General features: G+C 38.8%; 1 protein-coding gene across 1 annotated transcript in view; it reads left to right on the top strand.

The window, feature by feature from the left end:
* Positions 1-23774, top strand: part of KCNN2 (potassium calcium-activated channel subfamily N member 2) — a 173471-nt gene that overhangs the window by 133677 nt on the left and 16020 nt on the right. The window contains exon 5 of the mRNA XM_055436452.2: positions 20266-20376. Coding sequence (XP_055292427.2) covers positions 20266-20376 — 111 coding nt within the window. The remainder of the gene's footprint in view (positions 1-20265; positions 20377-23774) is intronic.

Genomic DNA, 23774 nt, shown 5'->3' with positions numbered 1-23774 from the left:
CCAAATAAAACCAGAGTCTGACTGCCTTACTATCTTATGCCTCTTACCAAGTCCTCTAATACTTACAGGGGCTTCCCCCCAACCACTTTTCTCTGAAAACATTAATTCAGAGCTGTAGTTAAAAAGTTCTCCTCGGCTTAATAGGAGTGTTCCAATCCAAGCCCCTCTGATAGCTTTCTAACTTGCCTGACAAGTTTATCCGGGCTCTTACAACTACGAATGTGACTGTTTATAGCCTCCCAGCCATGCAAGGACAGAAAGCCTAATATTCTAAAATACAGGAATTTGTTGAAGAAGTTAAAATCATTAGAAGAGTACTAAAAAAGATTTCATTGTTGAATCAATGCTTGCTGCAAAGTTTCCTTATTTTCTATCCATTGTATCCTTGGAAATATATTAACCACATATAGAGAAAATAAGTAGTAGCCTTTGATTTAACCACATCAGATCTTAAGTTAATTAATTCTTTCCTTGTAGCTCACTGCACCCTTGCCTTATAGGAACGTAACCTTGTCATGTGTCTTTGGAGTATAGCGCCTAACTTTAGGAAAATCACCTTGAAAGAATATAAGCCTTTTTCTAGCTGACTAACCTTTGTTAGGAGAGAGGGCCATAAACTGTTAGCAGGCCTCCTGGCCAGAAGATGATATAAACTACCTAAAACTTTTGTATATCATGAGACATAAAAAATAAGCCCTGATCCTGATAAGGGTCAAGATTGCTGACCCCGCGTGATTTTGACGTGACTCTAAACCTCCCTTTCTCTATTTTTTATGTGCACACCTTAGGGTATAAAAGCAGCACTGGAAAATAAAGTGTGGGGTCTTGCTCACTGAAGCTTGGTCTCCCCGTGTCGTTTTTTCTCCTTTTCCTGGTTGAGATCCTTGAAGCGCTGGGCCCTCTGCGTTTACTTAACTGCCTGGGCTTCTAAGACCCACTTGAGGGGGTGCCCTGCTGGGGTGCCTCCAGTGATTCGAGAGGGCGCCTGTGGCCTACGTAAACAGAGCAAACCCCGTGCTGGGGTTTTATTGGTTTCCTGCGTAAACCAAGAAATCATCAGCCCCTGTCTCTCTCTCTGTTTTTCTCTCTCTCTCTCGCTGACGCCAACACCGTTCATCCCGAGGATACCCTGGGTCCATATCGAGGCAGGTCCCCGATAGGATCCCTTTCTTTTTCCTCAAAAGATGGCATTTTATTATATAGTATAATGCTTTGGGAAATAAAATTTGCATGGGTGTATTTTTGGAGGGCCCATAACAAGCCCACAAGGGACATGAATGATGCTATTTATACACACACAGAACTGGTGATTGCAGAATTTTTCCCCTTATGCTTCTTAGAAACAACTTCTTTGGCACTGGTTTTTGGCAAGACATCCACTCTTTTATTCTTGAATCAGGTATGACTCAGGGTTTGTACAAACCACTTCATTTGCCATGGATCAGAGCCAAGTTTCAGGTTAACCTTGCCTGGCTCTTGTAATATGTTTATCTTTCCTTGATTTTTTTCTCTGTCCCTAACATCTCAAGAACAGCTCCTGCAAAGTCTCATCTGGCAGCACAAATCTTTTATTTCATTCCTTAAACTACTTCCTTGCTTAAGTTTCACTTGTAATCTTAATTTGTTTTTAGAGAATATGTTCTAAGCCACTTAATCTATATGGACAGAAAAGTATTGCATGCAGGGAAATTCAGTGTCTTCACTGCTGCCCTCTGAACTCGTGTTGTCAACTTTAGTCCCTCTGTCCTTAATCTGACGAGCTCCATTCCATTTCCCTCTTAAGAACAGACATTTCTTGATTAACTTAATGAGAAGTTTTTTACTTCATATAGAAAAACTGAGTGCTCTTTGACTAGTCTATTTGCAAAACTGTATACAGTTGCATAGTCTTTATCCACTGGCCAAGCAAATTCACACAGAGTCAGGCCACAAAGCAGTGGTCTGGGGGTGCTTCTGGGAAGTTGGTTATAGCCCATGTAAATTTCCTGGGGATCAGGAGCCTATGTGTTGAGGTTACCTAGAAACTGTACAGAGAGTGGCTGACAAATTTAGTTTCCTAAAAGAGGTTTTATCAGAGTTTGTATAAAAGGTTAGTTTCCTTTAGATGAACTGTGTTTTACTTTTGTCAGACATCTTTTGTTTTTTTTGCCTTTGATCACATGAAATTGAAATACCAGTTTGTTACATTGGAATTGCCTAAGTCAGATACGACTTGCTTTTAATTTCAGGCTCTTTTATTCATATATTTTTCTTTCTTTCTTCTTCCAGCCTATTCGCCCCTGCACTTTTGTAATGCATGTTTAGATAAAATGTACATTGTCACGTTTCTCTTGAGTCATTGCTTGGTGTTTCTCTGGCCTTTAATAAATTGTGAAAAAGAAGCACAAGTCACAGCAGCCCTGGGAGAGCACAGGGTCAGCCCTGAACCGTCTTGCACATCATCTCTGAAGTACTGCGATTCCTTGTGTTCTTTTATATTTCAATTTTCTTGTTCTTGTGTCTATGAAATTTTGATAGAATTTATACCCTTATGTGATTGTTTCACTTTGAAGCATGTAAAATACAGTTGATCTGAATGCTAACGCCTACAAAGCTTTCCCATTTCAAAAATGTAGACATAAAGAAATTAGCAGTGCATATTTTCTTCATAAAGCTAATGAAAGTAATGAATTATTTCATAGAATCATGTCTTAGATATTCACATTTCATTGGTTAAAAACTCAAAATGAAACTATAATTTAAAATTTTTAAGTAACAATTTATATCATGAATTACTTTGGGGAGCCAAGGACATTAAGCTAAAGCTCATTTCTGCCATGGTTCTTGGCAGAAATGTATTGTTAAACCATGACGGAAGAGAGTTTCCATAATATTTCTAAGAAAGAAACAAATGGTCTTATCAAAAAATAACTTCTCCTTGGCTGAAATGTAAGTTGTAAATGCAAGAAAATCATGGAAAGGTTTTAAAATAAATTTTAGGTTGTGTTTACAATGCTATGTAAAAATGATTATCAAAATACTCAAGCAAGGGGTTTTATATGTTAAAATGCCTGAACAAGAATTCCGTTGTGATAGATCAAATGAGTCAAGACCTAACTAATATTAGAGCTGACGAAACAAAGATCTCTTCCCTTTCTGTGGGTCTTATTTTAAAAACACAAGATTATAGGACTGCCTAATAGACAAAGCCCTCATTACCCTTCAAGAGAAAACCACTGAGGTTGTCATTATTTATCTTTTTCCTTTTCTTCTATCCTTCCTCTTTTTAAAAAAAATTACTGAATAGTTGTTTTACAATGTTGTGTTAATTTCTTCTGTACAACAAAGTGACTCAGTTATACACGCACACGTATTATATTGCCTTGTTATAATTTGTCACAGGATATTGAATATAGTACAGTTCCCTGTGCTATACAGTAGGGCCTTATTGCTTATCCTTCCTATGTATGATAGTTTGCCTCTGCTAATCCCAAACGCCTAATCCTTCCTCCACTATCCCACCCTCTTTGGCAACCACAAGTGTTTTCTGTATGTCTGTGAGTCTGTTTTTGTTTGTAGACATGCTGATTTGAGTAGTATTTCAGATTTCACATATAAGTGATAGTATATGATAATATATCATATTTCAGATACCTATATTTTTATATATTTCAGATTTCACATATAAGTGATAGTATATGATAATCTCTAGGCCCATCCATGCTGCTGCAAATGGCATTGTTTCATTCTTTCATGGCTGAGTAGTAATCCATTGTCTAAATATACCACATCTTCTTTATCCTTTCAACTGTTGGTGGACATTTAGGTTGCTTGCATGTCTTAGCTATTGTAGATAGTGCTGCTATGTACGTAAGGATACATGTATCTTTTCAAATTATAGTTTTGAAAAGATATATGCCCAGGAGTGGGACTGCTAGATCATAGGGCAATTCTACTCCATAGTGGCTGAACCAACTTACACTCCCAGCATACGCTATTTGTAGACTTCTTAATGATTGCCATTCTGACTGGTGTGAAGTGGTACCTCATTGTAGTTTTAGTTTGCATTCCTCTAATAATTAGCAATGTTGAGCATCTTTTCATGTGCCTAATGGCCATAGGTATGTCTGCTTTGGAGAAATGTCTGTTTAGCTCTTGTGCCCATTTTTGGATTGGTTTTGTTGTTGTTGTTGTAGTTATTAATTTGCATTCCGTTCCGTTCTGTCGCTCAGTCGTGACCGACTCTTTGCGACCCCGTGGACTGTAGCCTACCAGGCTTCTCCGTCCATGGGATTCTCCAGGCAAGAATACTGGAGTGGGTTACCGTTTCCTTCTCCAACGGTAACCCACTCCAGTATTAGCTGTTTGTAAATTTTGGAAATGAAGACCTTGTCAGTTGTGTCATTTGCAAATATTTTCTCTGACTCTGTAGGCTGTTTTCCTTTGCTGTAGGCTTCCCTTGTGGCTCAGTCAGTAAAGAATCCATCTGCAATGTGGAAGACCTGGGTTCAATCCCTGGTTTGGGAAGATTCCCTGGAAAAGGAAAAGGCTACCCACTCCAGTATTCTGGCCTGGAGAATTCCATGGACTGTATAGTCCATGAAGTCGCCAAGAGTCAGACACAATTGAGTGACTTTCACTTCACTTCACTCCCTTTGCTGTTCAAAAGCTTGTAAGTTTGATTAGCTCCCTTTGGTTTATTTTTGCTTTAATTTCCATTGTCTTGGGGCATTGGCTTAAGAAAACATTGGTACAATTTATGTCAGAGAATGTTTTGCCTATATTCTCTTCTAGGACTTTTATGGTGTCTTGTCTTATATTTAGGTTTTTAAGCCATTTTGAGTTGATTTTTGTGTAGGGTGTGAGTATGTTCTAACTTCACTGATTTACATGTTACTGTTGAACTTTGCCAGCACCACTTGCTAAAGAGAATGTCTTTTCCTCATTGTATGTTCTTGCCTCCTTGTTGAAGATTAATTGTCCATACGTGTGTGGGTTTATTTCTGGGCTCTATATTCTGTTCCATTATCTGTATGTCTGTTTCTGTGCCAATAGCATGCTATTTTGACTACTGTAGCCTTGTAGTATTGTCTGGAGTCTGGGAGGGTTATGCCTCCAGCTTTGTTCTTTTTCCTAAGGATGGCTTTGGCAATTCTGGGTCTTTTGTGGTTCCATATAAATTTTAGTATTATTTGTTCTATTTCTGTGAGAATATATCGTGGGTAACTTAATAGAGATCACACTGAATCAGTAGTGTGACCATTTAAAAAATATTAATTCTTCCCATCCAAGAGCATAGGATATCTTTCCATTTCTTTGAATCATGTTTCATTTTCTGTATTAATGTTTTGAATTCTCAAATTCAAAGGTATAAGTCTTTCACCTCTTTGGTAAGATTTATTCCTAAGTTTTTGTGGGTTTTTTTTTTTTTTGGTGTGATTTTAAGAGCTGGCTTACATTGCCTTTTTGGTATTTCATTGTTAGTGTAAAGAAATGCAACCATTTTCCATACGTCAATCTTTTATCCTGCTATGTTGCTGAATTAGTATATCAGTTCTAGTAATTTTTGAGTGGAGTCTTCAGGGTTTTCTTTATATATATATTTTACCATGTCATCTGCATATAATGACAATTTTACCTCTTCTCTATGAATTTGAACACATTTTTTTTTTTTTTTGTCTGATTGCTGTGCTTAAAGACTGATAATATTTTTTAAAGAGAAGCGGTGAGAGCGGGCATCATTGTCTTGTTCTAGATTTTAGTAAGAAAGTTTTCAGTTTGAGTATTATATTGGCTATGGGTTTGTCATAAACAGCTTTTACTATGATAAGATATGTTCACTCTATACACATTTTCATCAGGATTTTTATCATAAATGAATGTTGAATTTTATCAAATGCTTTTTCTGCATCTATTGAGATGATCATATGGATTTTGTACTTTTGTTGGTGTGGAGTATCACACTGATTAATTTGCATGTATTGAACCATCCTTGTGAACCTGGGATGAATCCAACTTGGTCATGGTTTATGGCCTTTTTTATGTGCTTTTGGATTCAGCTTGCTAATATTTTGTTGAGAATGTTTCTGTCTATATTCACCGAATATATTAGCTTGTAATTTTCTTTTGTAGTATTGTCTTTGGTGACAGTGGTATCATAGAATGTCTTCAGGAGTGTTTCTTCCACTTCAGTCTTTTCGAATAGTTTGAGAAGTATTGGCATAAGTTATTTGTATGTTTGGTAGAATTCTCCAGTGAAGCCTTCTGGTCATGGGCTTTTTCACTTAGGGATTTTTTTTTATTATTACTGATTTGATTTCATTTCTAGTGACTGGTCCGTTCAAGTTATCTATTTCTTTTTGATTCAGTTTCAGTGGGCTATATGTTTCTCAAAGGTTGTCAATTTATAATTTTTAATACTATTCTCTCTCTTTTTTTTTTCTCTGCAGTATCTTGTTATTTCTCCTCTTTCATTTCTTATTTCATTTGGGTCATCTGTCTTCCCTGTAAGCCTAGCCAGAGGTTTGTAAATTCTGTTTACCCTTTCAAAGAACGAACTCTTGGTTTTATTGATTTTTTTTTTTTGTATTCTTTTAAATCTCTATTTTATTTATCTCCTCTCTGATCTTTGTTATCTACTTCCTTCTGCTGAATGTAGGTTTTGTTTGTTCTTTTTCTAATTCTTTTCGGTGGTGGATTAGGTTGTTTATTTGATATTTTTCTTGTTTCTTAAAGAAGGCCTGTGTGAACTTTCCTCTAAGAATAGCTTTTGCTGCATGCCATAGGTTTTGAATGGGTGTATTTTTGTTGCTATTTGCCTCAAGATATTTTTTAATTTCTTCTTTGATTTCATCATTGATCTATTTTTTTGTTTGTTTTTGTTTTGCTAGCCTGTTGTTTAGTCACCAAGTAATTGTTTTTGGTTTTTTCTCGTTTCTTTTTCTGTGGTTGATATCTAGTTTCACGCCATTGCGGTCAGAAAAGATGATTGAAATAATTTCTGTTTAGGCTTGTTTTGTGCCCAAGAATGTGGTCAGTCCTAGAGCATGTTTCAAGTTCACTTGAAAAGAATGCATGTTCTCCTTCTTTTAGCTCCAGTGTCCTTAATAAGTCTAACTAGGTGTTCTATTATATCATTTAGGGTCTCTGTTGTCTTATTGATTTTTGTCACAAAGATCTGCTCATTGATGTGTGTCCTATTTATCCTTAAATTTTGCCTTAAATTTTATTATATTTTTATTATAATATGTCTTGGTGTAGGTCTGTCTGTGTTTCCTATATCTGGGTATCTGTTTCCTGCTTTAGGTTTCAGAAATTTCCAGCCATAATTTCTTTAAATACATTTGCAATACTTTCTTCTCTTTCTTTTCTTTCTGAGATCCCTATTATTTATAGATGGGCATTCTTTATATTATCCCATAGGTTGCTTATGTTGCTTTCATATTTTTTTTTTAATTTGTGTTTCTGTCTGCTCTCTTGATTGGGTGATTTCAATTATTCTATCATCTATATCACTTATTCATCCTTCTGCATTATTAATTCTGCTTTTCATAGTCTTTAGTTCAGCTCTTGTTTCTTCACATGAATTCTCTAATTTCTCCTGGCTCTTCCTTATAGTTTCTAATCCCTTTTTATAGTAATCTGCATTTCTGTTGATAGCCTTTCTTAATTCCTTCAGTGTTCTCCTGGTCTCCTTATTGAATTCAGTGACTATTAGACCAAATAGATCTCTTTCATTGTTTGTTCTTTCAGGAGAATTCTCAGTTTTTTAATTGGAAGTGGATTTTCAGTTTCTTTGTTTTACTTATATTTCTTTGCTGGCAACCCACTCCAGTATTCTTGCCTGGTAAATGCTATGGACAGAGGAGCCTGGTGGGCTCCCTGGGGTTGGTCACAAAGAGTTGGATACAACTGAGCATGAAGGCACATGAGTTTAGGAGAAACAAGTATCTATTGTGGTTCTTGAGGGCTATTTTTATGTGGGAATGCTCCTGTGTAGCTTGCATGGGTTTAATATTTTTGGTGTGAGAGCCGTTTGTAGTATGGATACCTGTCACCTTTTTCCTCAGTGTATGCTGGTGATCATCCCCTTGATAGGAGGTGTGACTGATGCTGTGGTGACTGGATCCTGCACTGGGTATTGAGTAGGGCCTCCTCTTTGCTCTTTGGTTATCACTGTCCTATCCAGGGCAGGGTCTGCTCCCTCATTATTGGAGTGGAAGCCCCCAGCTCCGTTTCTGAGCTGTGTTTCTGTTATGCACTATGAGGTTGGCGGGATTGGCATGCTCCCACTGGGAGAGAAGCCACTGAGTATTCTTCGACTGGGCCTGTTAACCTATGGGTACACTCTGTTGTTTCACTTTTTACCCATTGCGTGGGCTCACAATGTACACTGTAGTTGGCTCTGCTTTTGGCCCCAATATAACCATGGGATGCTGGCAATCAGCCCCGGTGCCTTTCACACTTCATTTTTCACAAGGCCACCAGCACAGATCCGCTGGAATAAGATCCCAGGACTACAGCAGTCAAGCACCTGTACCTGCTGTGGGTGCTATTGAGGCAGCTCACACCCTGGCCTGACCCAGCCCCTGTTGTACACACCCGCAAAACCTACAACTGCTGTGTGCATGTGCGACCCAGCCACGGGAGTACAAGTTGTTCATTAAAATGTTCCACGGATGCTGAGTTTACAAAGCTGGCAGTGGAGTTGTAAGTCTGCAGTTTGTGCAGCCACAGGGAAAGATTTCAGCCCTGCATCCTAAATTTCATAGCCCCTGGATCTCAGCTGTGATTTCAGTCTCACCTCTGGGCATGGACAACCACTGGCATCTGCTCCCAGAACCACCAAGGTGGTGGCTGGAGCACCAGAGCCTACCCAGATGGGAGGGGACTGGGGCAAGGGCCAGGCCGTGCAGGCCTGCCTGTGTGGGAGCCTGTCATAGAGTCCATGGAGGCAATAGCCAGAGGCGGGGAAAGAGGCCACAGTGGGAGCCCCATTCCTGCCTTTGTGTGCCATTTGATGATGGCACTGCACTTTTATGGCAGCCCAGGGTTCTTCCCTGAACACTCCTAGTTGCTGCTCCCCACAGTCCAGCCCACTCAGGCTGTCTCCATGCCGCCAACAACAGCCCTCTCCATAGATCTGTCTTCTAACCCCGTGTTCCAGCACCCAGTCCCTAGCTGTGCCAGCCTGTGTGTGTCTCACGTTGGAGTGCACAGCGCAGTCACACAGACTATGTGTACAGGTCTCCCTGTGTCCTGCCACTAACCACTTGTTGTGCTCTCCTCGGAACCTCTGAAGTTTCTTTTCTGTTTCTTTTCTGAAAGTTTCTTTCTTTTCTAATCTCCCTGCTAGTGAAATGATGGAGAAGGAAATGGCAACTCACTCTAGTACTCTTGCATGGAGAATCCCGTGGACAGAGGAGCCTGGTGGGCTGCAGTCCATGGGGTCGCTAAGAGTTGAACATGACTGAGCGACTTGACTTTCACTTTTCACTTTCATGCATTAGAGAAGGAAATGGCAACCCACTCCAGTGTTCTTGCCTGGAGAATCCCAGGGACGGGGGAACCTGGTGGGTTGCTGTCCATGGAGTTGCACAGAGTCGGACATGACTGAACTGACTTAGCATGCAGGCATGCATTGGAGAAGGAAATGGCGACCCACTCCAGTGTTCTTGCCTGGAGAATCCCAGGGACAGGGGAGCCTGGTGGGCTGCCATCTATGGGGTCGCACAGAGTCGGACACGACTGAAGTGACTCAGCAGCAGCAGCAGTGAATTGAGGGGACTTCCCAGGATGTGGGAACCTCTACTTACCATCAGAACTGCCTTCCAGAGGCACAGAACCTGTTCCACTTCCTTTTTCTTTTTTCCTACTTGATTATTGCAGAGGTCTTTCTTGCCCTTTCAGATGTTTGAGGTCTGCTAGTGTTCGGTAGGTGTTCTGTGAGAACTGTTCTATTTGTAGATGTATTCTTGATGTGTCTGTGGTAAAATATGTGTTCCATATCCTGCTACTTCACCATCTTGATTCCAATCCCCTAATCTTCCCCTTTTTGAGGAGGCACTAAAGACTTGAGGATTTATTGTTGTGGATGTCATGATAAACTTTGGGATGAAGTTTAAATGGCTTTATTCTTTTGATTAGAGGTAGGCAAATAACATTGTTAGATCATAGAATGTCTCTTTTTGTTAATACCAACTAGTTTCTCAGTCTCTCCAACTTTATTATAAAGCAGTTGATTTGCTTAGCATTTAAAAAGTTACCCTATGTACCATTTTATATCTGTACGTATAGATGCGACACAAGCTGAAAGCTGTCATTTTTCCTTACCTGTGAGTATATATGATTGTTTCAAAAGTAGAATACAGCCTCATTGGTAAGAGTATCTCTTGTCTTATATTAAAATGAAAGTCATTCATTTTTAATTTTTGCTTCTCTAATCCCATAAAATTATGACAAAATGTTGGCCCTTTAAAGTGGATAACTGCATTTTTGTCATAAATTATGGAGCAGTATCTTCACATTCCTTCAGGTAGTGGTTATTATCTAATAATAGGTCCTTTATTAATAGTGAACATTAGATTTCAACAGAGTCCACTATGGATTCCTCAACAAAAGTGAGATCACTTCAGATTTGAGTGATTTAAGCTTCTTCCATCCTATTGGTAATTCTGTATTTTAAAAAAGCAATGCATAAAAGTTTTCTAGTTCATAATCATTTAAAAAATCATACTAGTTAACTTTTAAAATTTTATTCAGGAAGCAAAATATTTAATCATTTTTTATACCACATTAGGTTAAGAATATTTTATAATTCTGTCATCATCAAATTTACCAGCTATCAAAAACTCTTAACAAGGTCACATAGCATCTCAGTTAGTTGTCAGAGTTCAGTAGTTTTCATCCTGATGGGTAGGAACACTACCTTGTTAATTCAGTAGAAGATATTTGTAAAAGGAGCATAACTTAGCCAGAGCTTATATGAAGAGAATGCTGGTATTAAAGAAAGCTAAACCTAAAGTATGATTATGTTCCTGCTACTTCCTGTCTGCATTTAAGCATTCCTTTTCCCCTGCCAGTAAAAGTAGTCTTGAAAAACTAGATTAAAGCCATTCCTTGGAGTTGCATGTGTGAATAAGGAAAAAGAAAATACTTTATCTGTCTTATACCATTTGACATGAGGTGTTCAATGCCAAGTGATAATTTTTAAGAGATTTTTTACTTTACTTTTTGTCCTTTGGCTCTTTCTGCTGTTGTTGTTCAGTATGTAAGTCATGTCCAACTCTCTGTTACCCCATGGAGTGCAGCGCATCGGACTTCCCTGCCTCTCACCATCTCTGGGAATGTGCTCAAACTCACGTCCATTGAGTCGGTGGTGCCATGCAACCATTTCATCGTCTGTCGCCGCCTTCTCCTGCCTTCAATCTTTCCCAGCATCAGGGTCTTTTCCAATGAGTCAGCTTTTCACATCAGGTGGCCAAAGTATTGGAGCTTCAGCTTCAGCAACAATTCTTCCAATGAATTTAGGGTTGATTTCCTTTAGGAATGACTAGTTTGATCTCCTTGCTGTCCAAGGCACTCTCAAGAGTCTTCTCCAAGATGACAGTTCAAAAGCATCATTTCCTCAGTGCTCAACCTTTTTTATGGTTCAACTCTCACATCCATGCATGACTACTAGAAAACCATACCTTTGATTATATGGACTTTTGTTGGCAAAGTGATGTCTCTGCTTTTTAATATGCTGTCTAGGTTGGTCGTAACTTTTCTTCCAAGGAGAAAACATCTTTTAATTCATGGCTGCAGTCACCATCCACAGTGATTTTGGAGTCCAAGAAAATAAAGTCTGTCACTGTTTCCATTTTTTCCCCATCTATTTACCATGAAGTGATAGAACTGGATGCCATGATCTTCATTTTCTGAATGTTGAGTTTTAAGCCAGCATTTTTACTCTCCTCTTTCACCTTCATCAAGAGGCTCTTTAATTCCTCTTCACTTTCTGCCATAAGGGTGGTGTCATCTGCATATCTGAGGTAATTGATATTTGTCCCAGAAATCTTGATTCCAGCTTCTGCTCCATCCAGCCTGGCATTTCACATGATGTATTCTGCATATAAGTTAAAAAAGCCTTGATATATTCCTTTCCCAATTTGGAACCAGTCCATTGTTCCATGCCTGGTTCTATTGATTCCTGTATACAGGTTTCTCAGGGGGCAGGTAAGGTGGTTTGGTATTCCCATCTCTTTCAGAATTTTCCACAGTTTGTTGTGATCCACAAGTCAAAGGCTTTAACATAGTCAGTGAAGCAGAAGTAGAAGTTTTTCTGTAATTATCTTGTTTTTTCTATGATCCAATGGATGTTAGCAGTTTGATCTCTGGTTCCTCTAACTTTTCTAAATCCAGCTTGTACATCTAGAAGTTCTTGGTTCACATAGTATTGAAGCCTAGCTTGAAGGATTTTGACCATTATCTTGCTAGCATGTCAAATGAGTGCAATTGTGCAGTAGTTTGAACATTCTTTGGCATTGCCTTTCTTTGGGATTGGAATGAAAACTGACCTTTTCCAGTCCTGTGGCCACTGCTGAGTTTTCCAAGTTTGCTGGGATACTGAGTGCAGCACTTTCATAGCATCATCTTTTAGGATTTGAAATAGCTCAACTGGAATTCCATCACCTCCACTAGCTTTATTAGCAGCAGTGTTTCCTAAGGTCCACCTGACTTCACGCTCCTGGATGTCTGGCTCTAGGTAAGTGACCACACCATTGTGGTTATCTGGGTCATTAGACCTTTTATGTACAGTTCTTCTGTATATTCTTGTCACCTCTTCTTAATCTCTTCCGCTTCTGTTACGTCCATACCGTTTCTGTCCTTCATTGTCTTTCCCATTCTGGAAAGGTGTGTTCATTGAATCTCATCAAGTAAAGGCCCATTGAAAACAATGTGTCCTTAAGTTCTTATTATAGTTCCTATTTCATGCCCAACAGTTAGAAGAGATGATAGGCCTCTTCAGCCCTAAGGCTGAATTCTCCACCATTGCCCTCAGCAGACCTTCACTTCTCCCCAAGAAAATTTCTTAAGAAATAAGTCAGCCGCTTTTAACTGCAAGTTGTTGTGACCCTCTCGTATTCAACTCATTGTCTCTACAATTCCACCTAAATTTTCTAAACTATCAGCACTTTGAGTTGGCAGAGCTGCCCTTCCTGTCTCTGAAATACGCGTGCTCACATTGGCACTGTTGCTAATAAGGAGATTTAAACTCAGAGATGACTCATTGTTGATGACCAGGTTTATGCACCACTTCCTTCTTTCCAGCCACTGAAGCACAAGGAGGAGCTGAGCAAGCAAATCAATCTAAAGGAGAGTTGGGGTTCCTAAACCCAGGTTTTACCACTGAACTCAAAAAGCACACATACCTTCTCCCTGCTTCCTTAGGACAAGGACATTTTAACTGACGTCTACCTTCCTATCAACAGCACAGTTCATCCTTGAATGACATGGATTTGAACTGCATGAGTCCACTTATATGCAGATATTTTTCAGTAGTAAATACTACAGTACTACACAGTCTGTGGTTGCTTGAATTTGTGAGTAGAGGGCACACTATAAGTCATACTCGATTTTCAACTGCAAGGAGGGTTTGTGTCCCCAGCCCCTCTTTGTTCAAGGGCCAAGTGTATTTGAAGATACTCAGAGGCAGGGGCATTTTAATAGAGGGAATTTGTCTTCAAAGTTATTTTGAATATTGTTTATTTTCATGGCCTAAAGAGATCTTATAAAACTCCAGTGGGATATAATACTAAAGCTGAATGCTTATTTTATACATTTTTATGAAAAAATAATTGTGTCAGAAAAGTACATTGAAAATATATTTATTGCTCTAGGGTATTGAGTCAGTCAACTCCAGGGACAGAAAAGTGGGCAATATTTTCAATTTCCCTTTAAAGGAAAAGTTAATATTTTAAAATGAAAGTTACTCTTTCAGCTATTTCATTAATTTAGGTATACTTTTGGCAGAAAACATGATTTTTTTCAAAATAACTCTATTTTAACAAGTTTTTATTAGTGAGAGTCCATCAGTCAGCTATAAAACTGAAGCTTGACCTTTTAGGAGCTATTGTAAGACAGAAGGATAATTTAACAGTGGAATCATTTGAACATTAGCAAATTTTTGCAGTCATTCTCTGTGGTGGTGAGTATTCTGGAACTACCCTCCACATTATAAATTTAATTATTATTATGTTGAATATTTGGCAGATGCCTTTTTCAATAAGGAAAGAATCAAAACCTTTTCCCAGTGTGCTGTTAAAGGAATTTCCATCTCCACTGACTTATATATTAAGTTATTAAAGCTTGACACCAAAGTGGTGCTTCAACATGATATTTAGAAGTGTATTTGTAGGATGAGCATCACTAGTGATCTAATGTAAAAATATGTCATATCTCTGAATTTTTTGAACTATGTGATAGATGATTTTGGAGAAAATGAGCTACTTGAACTTCTCTTACGTTCTGGGGATTGACATGGCTCCCAATGTATGTGCTATATTAGAGAAGAATACAGCAGAGAAAGGCACTACATTTTATTTATTGCTGTATTTATAACATGAATGATCTACAACATTGTGTTAATTTCTGCTGTACCACAAAATGACTCAGTTACATATACACATGTGTGTATTCTTTCTTACACTCTTTTCCATTATGGTTTATCCCAGGAGATTGCATACAGCGCCCTGTGCTATACCGTAGGACCTTGTTGTTATCCATGGTATATATAATAGTTTGCATATATTCCATCCTTCTCCCTTCCCACCCCTCCCTTGGCAGCCACAAGTCTGTTCTCTTTGTCTGTGAGTCTCTCTCTGTTTTCTGGAGAGGATCATTTGTGCCATATTTTAGATTCCACATACAAATGATATCATATGTTATTTGTCTTTCTGTTTCTAACTTCCCTTACTATAATAACCTCTGGATCCATCCATTTTGCTGCAAATGCATTATTTCATTCTTTTTATAGCTGAGTAGTTTTCCATTGTGTGTATATACCATATTTTCTTTATCCATTCATCTGCTGATGGACATTTAGGTTGATTTCATGGCCTAGCTATTGTGAATAGTACTGCTATGAAAATAGGGGTGCATATATCTTTTCAAGTTATAGTTTTGCCTGCATACATACTCAGGAGTGGAATTGCTGGATCATGTGGTAGCTCTATTTTTAATTTTCTGAGAAACCTCCATACTATTTTCCATAATGGCTGTACCAAATTACATTCCCACCATCAGCATAGGAGGATTCTATTTTCTCCACAGTCTCTTCAGCATTTATTGTTTGTAGACTTTTTGATGATGGCTATTTTGACTGGTGTGAGGTGACAGCTTGTAATTTTGAGTTGCATTCCTTGAATAATTAGCAATGTTGAGCATCTTTTCATGTGCCAGTTAGCTATCTATATGTCTTCTTTAGAGAAATGTCTATTTAGGCCTTCTGCCCATTTTCCAATTGGGTTGCTTTTTTGTTATTGAGTTGTATTAGCTTTTTGTATATTTTGGAGTTTAAGCCCTTTTTGGTTGTGTCATTTTCAAGTATCTTCTCCTATTCTTGGGTTATCTTTTTTTGTGGTTTCTTTTCCTGTGCAGAGACTTCATTTTAATTTGGCAGCACCTAAGAAACTCCAGGTGTTGGGACTCAACTATACTTATGGTTTTTGATTGTCTTTTGTCTGCTCACTTTAATCTAGCATAATGAGCATTAATACTTACACACACACACACATTAGTTTTCTGAGTATCTTGAAGTGGCAGGTTAGTTACTTGCTTAGTTTTTTCTTAATAGCACAAATGAAATGGAAGAAAAGTAACCAGGATACATTTTCTGACTTTGGTGAAAAAACTCTGACTCATCTCGTTAAAGGCATGCAGGGATTTTAATTTCAGAGAGTAACATATGTTAGTCCCAACTGTTTCTATATCCATTGTGGTCATGGCAAGATTTGGAGAAAATGTTGTAAAAGCATAATTACATTCATTCTTATTCATTTATGAAGCAGAATGGCTCAGGAAGTAGATACTGAGTGGACAATAATATCACACCTTTCTTAAATTACTATGATCATTAATGTGTTAGCAGGGGCTTAATTTGAACCTAGAAAACTTTCGGCGGTGAGCCAGCTTCAGTTTGCATAACTGTAAAAGTTACTGGCTATGGTTTTTCCCATGGTCATGTATGGATGTGAGAGTTGGACTGTGAAGAAAGCTGATCGCTGAAGAATTGATGCTTTTGAACTGTGGTGTTGGAGAAGACTCTTGAGAGTCCCTTGGACTGCAAGGAGATCCAACCAGTCCATTCTAAAGGAGCTCAGACCTGAGTGTTCATTGGAAGGACTGAAGCTGAAACTCCAATACTTCGGCCACCTCATGAGAAGAGTTGACTCACTGGAAAAGACTCTGATGCTGGGAAGGATTGGGGGCTGGAGGAGACGGGGACGGCAGAGAATGAGATGGCTGGATGGCATCACCGACTCTATGGACATGAATTTGAGTGAACTCCGGGAGTTGGTGATGGACAGGGAGGCCTGGTGTGCTGTGATTCATGGGGTCACAAAGAGTCGGACACGACTGAGCGACTGAACTGAACTGAACTTTTTTGAAACCCTATTCTATACATATCAAAACATCTTGTGATTTATTAAGAACCTGGAACGTATAAGACTTACATATAAGGAGCTAAGGACTTTGGAAAAAAAGGTTTCTAAGTGGCTTTTGGGGTATAATTAAAAGGGTAAAAGTGTGATCATGGAGTGAGGGATATAAGCAATAGTTTCACTAATTACTTAACTGTCAGATTCACTTGCTTCTATACTTTGCAACAGACATACTAATTGTAATACACAAAACTTTTGGTGAGCCAGAGAACACTCAGCAAGAAATGGGCCAGCAACAGGAAAAAGCAGAGCTCAAGAATAAACACAAATAAAAATCAACTTCCGAATGCTCTTGATACCAGTGATTTTCCACTCCTGTTGGGATTTTGATTTCTTTCCAGAAGAATCGCACCAGTGGCCTCCTGCCACCGGAGAACAATATTCAGCATATAGTGCCAACTGCCATTTATAGCTATCTCTCTAGTGGTTGAAGCCCCTCCTATTTTTATATTCGCTATTTATTAAAAAGCCGTTGCTGCTCTTGACTTTCTCATTGCTCATGATTGAGAAGTGCCTGGGAGCAGACATGCAACAGGTGATCCTGTACTTGTCAAGCGAATGTTCTATGCCATGGGTAGATACCGATGGCTAGCCTGAGTGGTTACTGCTTCCTTCCATTGATTCAGGCTAACCTCTTTTGCTATACCTTATTTAGATTTTGTGGGAACAAAATAGGTTTAGATACTTCAAAAGGCCATTCTTTTCCTTTATTAGTACGCAGCTCGAAAATCACTTTATTTCATTGTCTACACATGGCCCATGTGATCTGAGGAGAGAGTCAGTACTGAAAGAGTTAAAGCTTAGGGCCCTTTAAGGCATCTGCCTGCAATGTGGGAGACCCGGGTTTGATCCCTGGGTGGGAAGATTCCCTGGAGAAGGAAATGGCAACCCTCTCCAGTATTCTTGCCTGGAAAATCCCATGGACAGAGGAGTGTGGCGGGCTACAGTCCATGGTGTCTAGAAGAGTCGGACACGACTGAGTGACTTCACTTTCACCCACGGCCGAAAATAATTAGCATAGCTAACAACACAACTCAGACATTTCTGACCCTGTCCTCTCTGTGTTCCTTGTTTATCATTTCCTGAAAGTCTTCATAAGTAAGTGAAATGACTCAAGTAAAAATCTTTATCTTGTGTTGAAAATAGAGAGTAGTTGATGTAGTTTGCCATTTTCTCTCCATATCCTCCTTCACTTAAAGCAGTGACTCTATGTTGGAATCACACGGAGCCCTTTAAAAGATTCTAGTCACAAGATAACTTGACTTAAAAGTTGTACCACTCAAACAATAAGAATGATGTTTTGCCTTATGTTGGTAGCTAACCATAGTGCTCAGTTTTTAAACATTCATACTTTAAGAGTTTATAATAAGCTGAAGTCTGGCTTAGAAATACAGTGCTCTATATTATGTCATGGATATGGAAGTGATCACAAATAAGAATATGTGTGATCTTACATATGGATAAAGTTATTATGAGATGGGGTAAAGGGTGGAAAATATACCAATGGTAGTCAGAGTCCATAATTGAATAATCACTTACTCTGCCTTAATTGCCTCATCTCTAAAATCAGAAAGTTAAACCAGGTAGGTCTAAAAACCTCTGGCCTCTTTCTCTGATCATATGATCAGTATCACTTCATTTCTGAGGATACTGATTTCTCCATAGAGCTTGGTGGAAGGAGATATTTAAACCCTCTGGAAATACTGTATTTAAACAGCATTACCCTATTAGTAAGACCATCTCTGTATATCTGTAATTATCAGATTGTGGCAATACGAAACAGTGTATTTTCTTTTCCTCTCCTCAATCTTGTCCCTCTTTGCAACAACTCATTCAGTAAGATAAAAAATTCCTTTTTTGGTTAGTAGGTGAATGGCTAAATTACACTTATTAATTCAAATAAAGTGATTCTATAATTAATTATATAATAAAACATAAGTATGAATTATGAAGAAAGATCATTTTCCTAGGTTGAATTTTTTTAAGGTTAATAAAGATAGGTAAAGGTTAGGTTAAATGTTTTCTTAAACTACAAACTTTGTCACTTTAAATGTGAGCATTTGTTTTCATAAATAATATGTATTCAATATAAATAATGTGGACTATTAAGGAAGGCACAAAGAATAAATTAACTTACTGGTATTCCAGCCATTGAGAGAGAAGCTCTTTTCACGGTTGGGCTTCTTTGCTTTCCAAATATGAATTCCTTTTAAAAAAATAAAATTAGAAGCAAGTTACATATACAAGTTTTTAACTTACTTGTCTAAATTTTATAGTCTTTAGATATTATAGGAATAAAATTTTATTATTTTTAAAATATGAAAATGCTGTTAAGTAATAACCAATCCCTTTAACTTAAATATTTAAGATGTAGACCACATTTTTAAGAGGCTGCAGAATTGCTATTGAAACTAGTGATTTTAGACCTATTGGGAATGAGGAAAACCAGGTTTCCTTGTGGGGATCTGAGATTCTCTTGGAGGGCTATTCAGTGAGCATCCTACATCTTAGCTAACATAAAGGGGATGCTATTTAAAACTAGTTTAAAAGGATTCCAGTCTGTTGCAAGATCCCCAAGTACCATCAAGTCTCACTGTTTGTGCCCCTCTGCTGAGGCTCACTCTTGTCTCTGTACCGAGTCAGCTGGGTAGTCTCAGCCCCCTGTGGTTCTCCCAAGGCTGAGGCTCTGTCTGCAGCAGGACTTCCTAGCCTGGGCCCTCCCATAGGTGCCCCAGCTTTGCCTCCTGACCCCAAATGTAATCACTGGTCTTTGAATCATGAAGACCTCGTGCCTTACAACTTGGAATGCATGCACCTTGACCCCAGAGCAGCAGGGCTTTCATCTCTGGGGCATGGCAGTATCACACTTCTCCTAAGAGGTCCATACGATAGCCTATAACTTAGAAAAGGGACCACTGTTGAGATTTTCAAAACAAAGGTAGCACGTGCCTTTCTTCATGCTGGTAAACATCTGGAGCAGTGAGGTGGTTATCCCTGACCTTGAGCATTTCCTGTATGTGTGTTGTCCAGGTTCAGATCTTTCTGCGATCCTTTCTGTTCTGTGTGTGGACCAGTTTGGAGCTGTGCATACAATGCATCTGTTTCCATTGCTGACCTTTCACGGTTGACCATCCTGAAGACCTGCTGGTTTTTTCTTGACAGATTATAGAATTTTACTTTTTAGAGGATAATTTGTATTTCTTTTCTGTGAATTTATGCTAAGTCACTGATTTATATTTCTGTTTTGCTCTATCTTCAAGTATAGCTGATTTGCTCTGTTTTTAAGTCTGCAAATTCAGCAAGTTGCTGTTTTACCGTTCATTTCATATAATTAAAATACGTTTGATACAACCTCATGCTTTAGTTCTTAGTTCACCTATTTTACATCTTTTAACATCAGTCTAAAGGCATGTTGCTTATGTTTATTAGCCATGCAGTTTCTGTCATATTTATGGAAGACAGCGATTACTACAGTTTACTGTTTATCTCTAGGCAGTCATGTACATGGTACAAAACATTACTTAATGTGGTTGAGACCAAAGATAATAACTCTAGGGGTTTTCTCTTCTCTCCTGCTGTTCAGGGTGCTGGTTGCACAGCCCTGGTGGTAGCTGTGGTAGCAAGGAAGCTAGAACTTACCAAAGCAGAAAAGCACGTGCACAACTTCATGATGGACACTCAGCTGACAAAAAGAGTAAGTTACCACCCTGTATCTCCAAAGGGAAGAGTCACGGTTTTTCTTCCTTTGTTTTAAATCATTTTATATTGGGATATAGTTGATTTGCAATGTCATAGTTTCAGGTATATAGCAAAGTGATTTAGTTATACATGCTCTGGGGACTCCTCCTGATGCCAGTCCCCTAGTCTGGGGAACCCTACATGGGATCAGACCTCTCACTCCTGTGGGAGAACAGAGGGAGAGAATCCTGTGATATGAGTATTCTTCAGTGTGAAGGTTGCCTACCTGTGGGGTATGGGACTGGACTGAATCACAAATGCGCGCCTCCTGCCATTTCGCTGTGGCTTCTCCCTGTGGAAGGAGCGTGTCTTTTTCGGTAGGTTCTAGTCCTTTTTTGCTGATGGTTGTTCAGCAGTTGGTTGTGATTTTGGTATTTTTGTGAGAGGAAGTAAGCGCAGATCCTTCTTCTCTGCCGTCTTGTCTGGAGCTCTTGTTTGCTATCACTGTTGGGCAATAATAATTTTACTTTGACCTCTGAAGCTGAAATGACATGGTTTAAAATGAAAGCATTCTTGAAGTCAGTTCCATTTTTTCACATGGAGACTAAACTCTTCCTAACTTTAGGTCAGTCAGGAAATAATTGGGAAACCTTGGTATTTAGTCAAGTATAAAAATAGGCGACATAAGTTTAATATTGTTGGGGTTCTGAATTAACTGCTGTATTCCAGGGATCAGAGTTTTAAACTTTCATAATGCTCTTCCTTCAGCAAATCAGGTGAAAGTTATGTGTCTTCCTGCTTGGCAAAAGAAAGACCTGTGCTCTCACTAATGTTGCACTTGGGTCCCCTTTAAAGATCTAGATCTGAGCTAAGTGACCTTCCTTTAGTTTTAATGACTAGGACTGATTTCCCCAAACTGATCAAGTTTTCTGATGTTACGGCTTTTCTGTTGTAAGTTCTTATATACATTTGATAAATTCCCTATCGATAGTGTTAAATTATGGAGAAGGAAATCGTAACCCACTCCAGTATTCTCGCCATGGACATAGGATCCTGGTAGACTCCAGTCTGTGTGGTCACAAAAGAGTCAGACACAACTTAGAAACTAAACCACAACAATGTTGAATTCAGAATCATATTGTTTGTAGAAAGCTTTTTCAGTAAGAAGTACTGTTCTACTTTCAAAATTCACATTCTGCATAATGCTTATTGGGCTTCCCTGATGGCTCAGACAAGTAAAGAATCTGCCTGAAATGCAGGAGACCTGAGTTTGATCCCTGGGTTGGGAAGGTGCCCTGGAAGAGGGCGTGGTAACCCACTCCAGTGTTCTTGCCTGGAGAATCCCCACGGACAGATGAGCCTGGTGGCCTATGGTGATGGGGTCTCAAAGAGTCAGACACAACTAAGTGACGAAGCGCACACACACATCATGTTTACGATGCTTTAATTCTATTATCTCACTGCTGCTGCTGCTGCTAAGTCACTTCAGTCGTGTCCGACTCTGTGTGACCCCATAGAAGGAAGCCCACCAGGCTCCCCTGTCCCTGGGATTCTCTAGACAAGAACACTGGAGTGGGTTGCCATTTCCTTCTCCAATGTGTGAAAGTGGAAAGTGAAAAGTGAAAGTGAAGTCGCTCAGTCGTGTCTGACCCTTAGCGATCCCACGGACTGCAGGCTACCAGGCTCCTCCATCCATGGGATTTCCTAGGCAAGAGTACTGGAGTGGCTTGCTATTGCCTTCTCCGTACTGTTTCTTAAAAGTGAAGTTACTTTGCAATATTTCTTGTGACCAGAGACTTTAATAGGTCTGAAAAAGAGACTCAAGCAGGCTTGCTGACAGATCTATTTTTATAGCAAAATGTCATTAAGTACAAGAGCAAATGTTAAGATGGCATTAGAATCAAACATAAATTTCCAGTTTATGAGAGCCATCCCATTACTATATTCAATACAATATATGAAAATAATAGCCTTTTTGTGGTCCTCTCTGCATTATTTTATATAGTTATCAATGAATGTCATTTGTCAGAGTTATCAATGAATGGAATTGATTCCTTTCCACTTAGTTATTTATGGAATTTTTAAGTGGGCCCATTTATAATTTTTAATAAAGAAGGACCTAAAAGCCACACATAGTTACTAACATGACAGATTCAAAAGACAAATTCAAGGGTGCTCCTTATTGCTAGAGAAAACTACAGCCATTCCCTGAAACACTACACTGAAGTTTTCTGATGGTCAACAGGAGTAATAATGGTCACAACACTCTGAAATCTTAATATGAATCTAAAGAAAAAGCAATATGAATGTTAAAAGATGGATTACTCTTGCAGGAAAAAATGTAACCTTCCAAGTCTTCCACTGTATATCTTAACAATTTCCAAGAAAAATTATTCCCCATGCACAAAGTTTGAGGAACAATTTTATACAGAAATCTTTTCTCTGTGGGACTACATTCACCACACAAAATGCAATGTTTGAAAGTAGAACACACAATTCACTGGGCACTCACATTCAGAGGACTGTCCTATGTAGTCACAACCATTTACATGACACTGCGATTCAAAACTGGCCAGTGGCCCATGTAACCAGGATATTCTAAGAATTTCAAGAAGAAAGCATAATAGCAATAACTTATCAGTAGGCTTAGTAAGACAGGACCAGCTATTTAACAGATATCTAGCAAATCACCTTACAGAGACAGTTTGTTTACTGTGCTAAAGCGTTGGGAAATATATCACTATTACTGTACATTAAGGTCTGAACCAAGAGGAAATCTTGGCGTTTGGCCTTCTGGTTACGTACGTTTTGGAAAGAAACTTGAAAACAAGCAATTCTGAGAGCCCAGACAATTTTTCAAGTTGCTAGATGTACCATGAAGGATAATTATACATATTAATGTCCACAGTGGGTGTTTCCAATCCTGTTAAGAATTCTCAATCAGATCCATAATAAGAACACTATTATGCAGTTATGTAATTTTGTCTCTTGCAGGTCTCTCAGCAAGTGAACAGAAATTTGAGAGGACTTACTTTGTATAGCTTTTATATCATGCTTGGCTACATATCCTAGTGGGTTGAAATACAAATGCATGGAGCCCTTGCCCTGCTCCATTCACCCTGCCCCAGGTATCTGGTCTAAAGAAAAACCAGGCTGGTGAGAAAAGTTGGTGCCCTAAGCACATCCACCTCTGCTGCTGCAGGGGCAGAGAGCACACGTCCTGCTAAGCTGCACAGACTTAGTGACCTTTGTTTCTCTGTGGGCATCCTGGAGGTATCATCCATAGTATATGGAGCAACAGTTTACCATAATTATCAGAATGAGAGTTAAGAAGCCCTCCTACTTCTTAAAACAGATTATGTTCCTTCCCCTTGAATTTTGGAAGACATTCATAAAAGCCCCTGAAGGAAGAAG

The sequence above is a fragment of the Moschus berezovskii genome, chromosome 9 (assembly GCF_049115385.1).
Source record: "Moschus berezovskii isolate FMDL1 chromosome 9, NW_MosBer_1.0, whole genome shotgun sequence".
In the NCBI taxonomy this organism is placed as follows: Eukaryota; Metazoa; Chordata; class Mammalia; order Artiodactyla; family Moschidae; genus Moschus; species Moschus berezovskii.
This window is presented reverse-complemented; position numbering and strand designations above follow the sequence as displayed.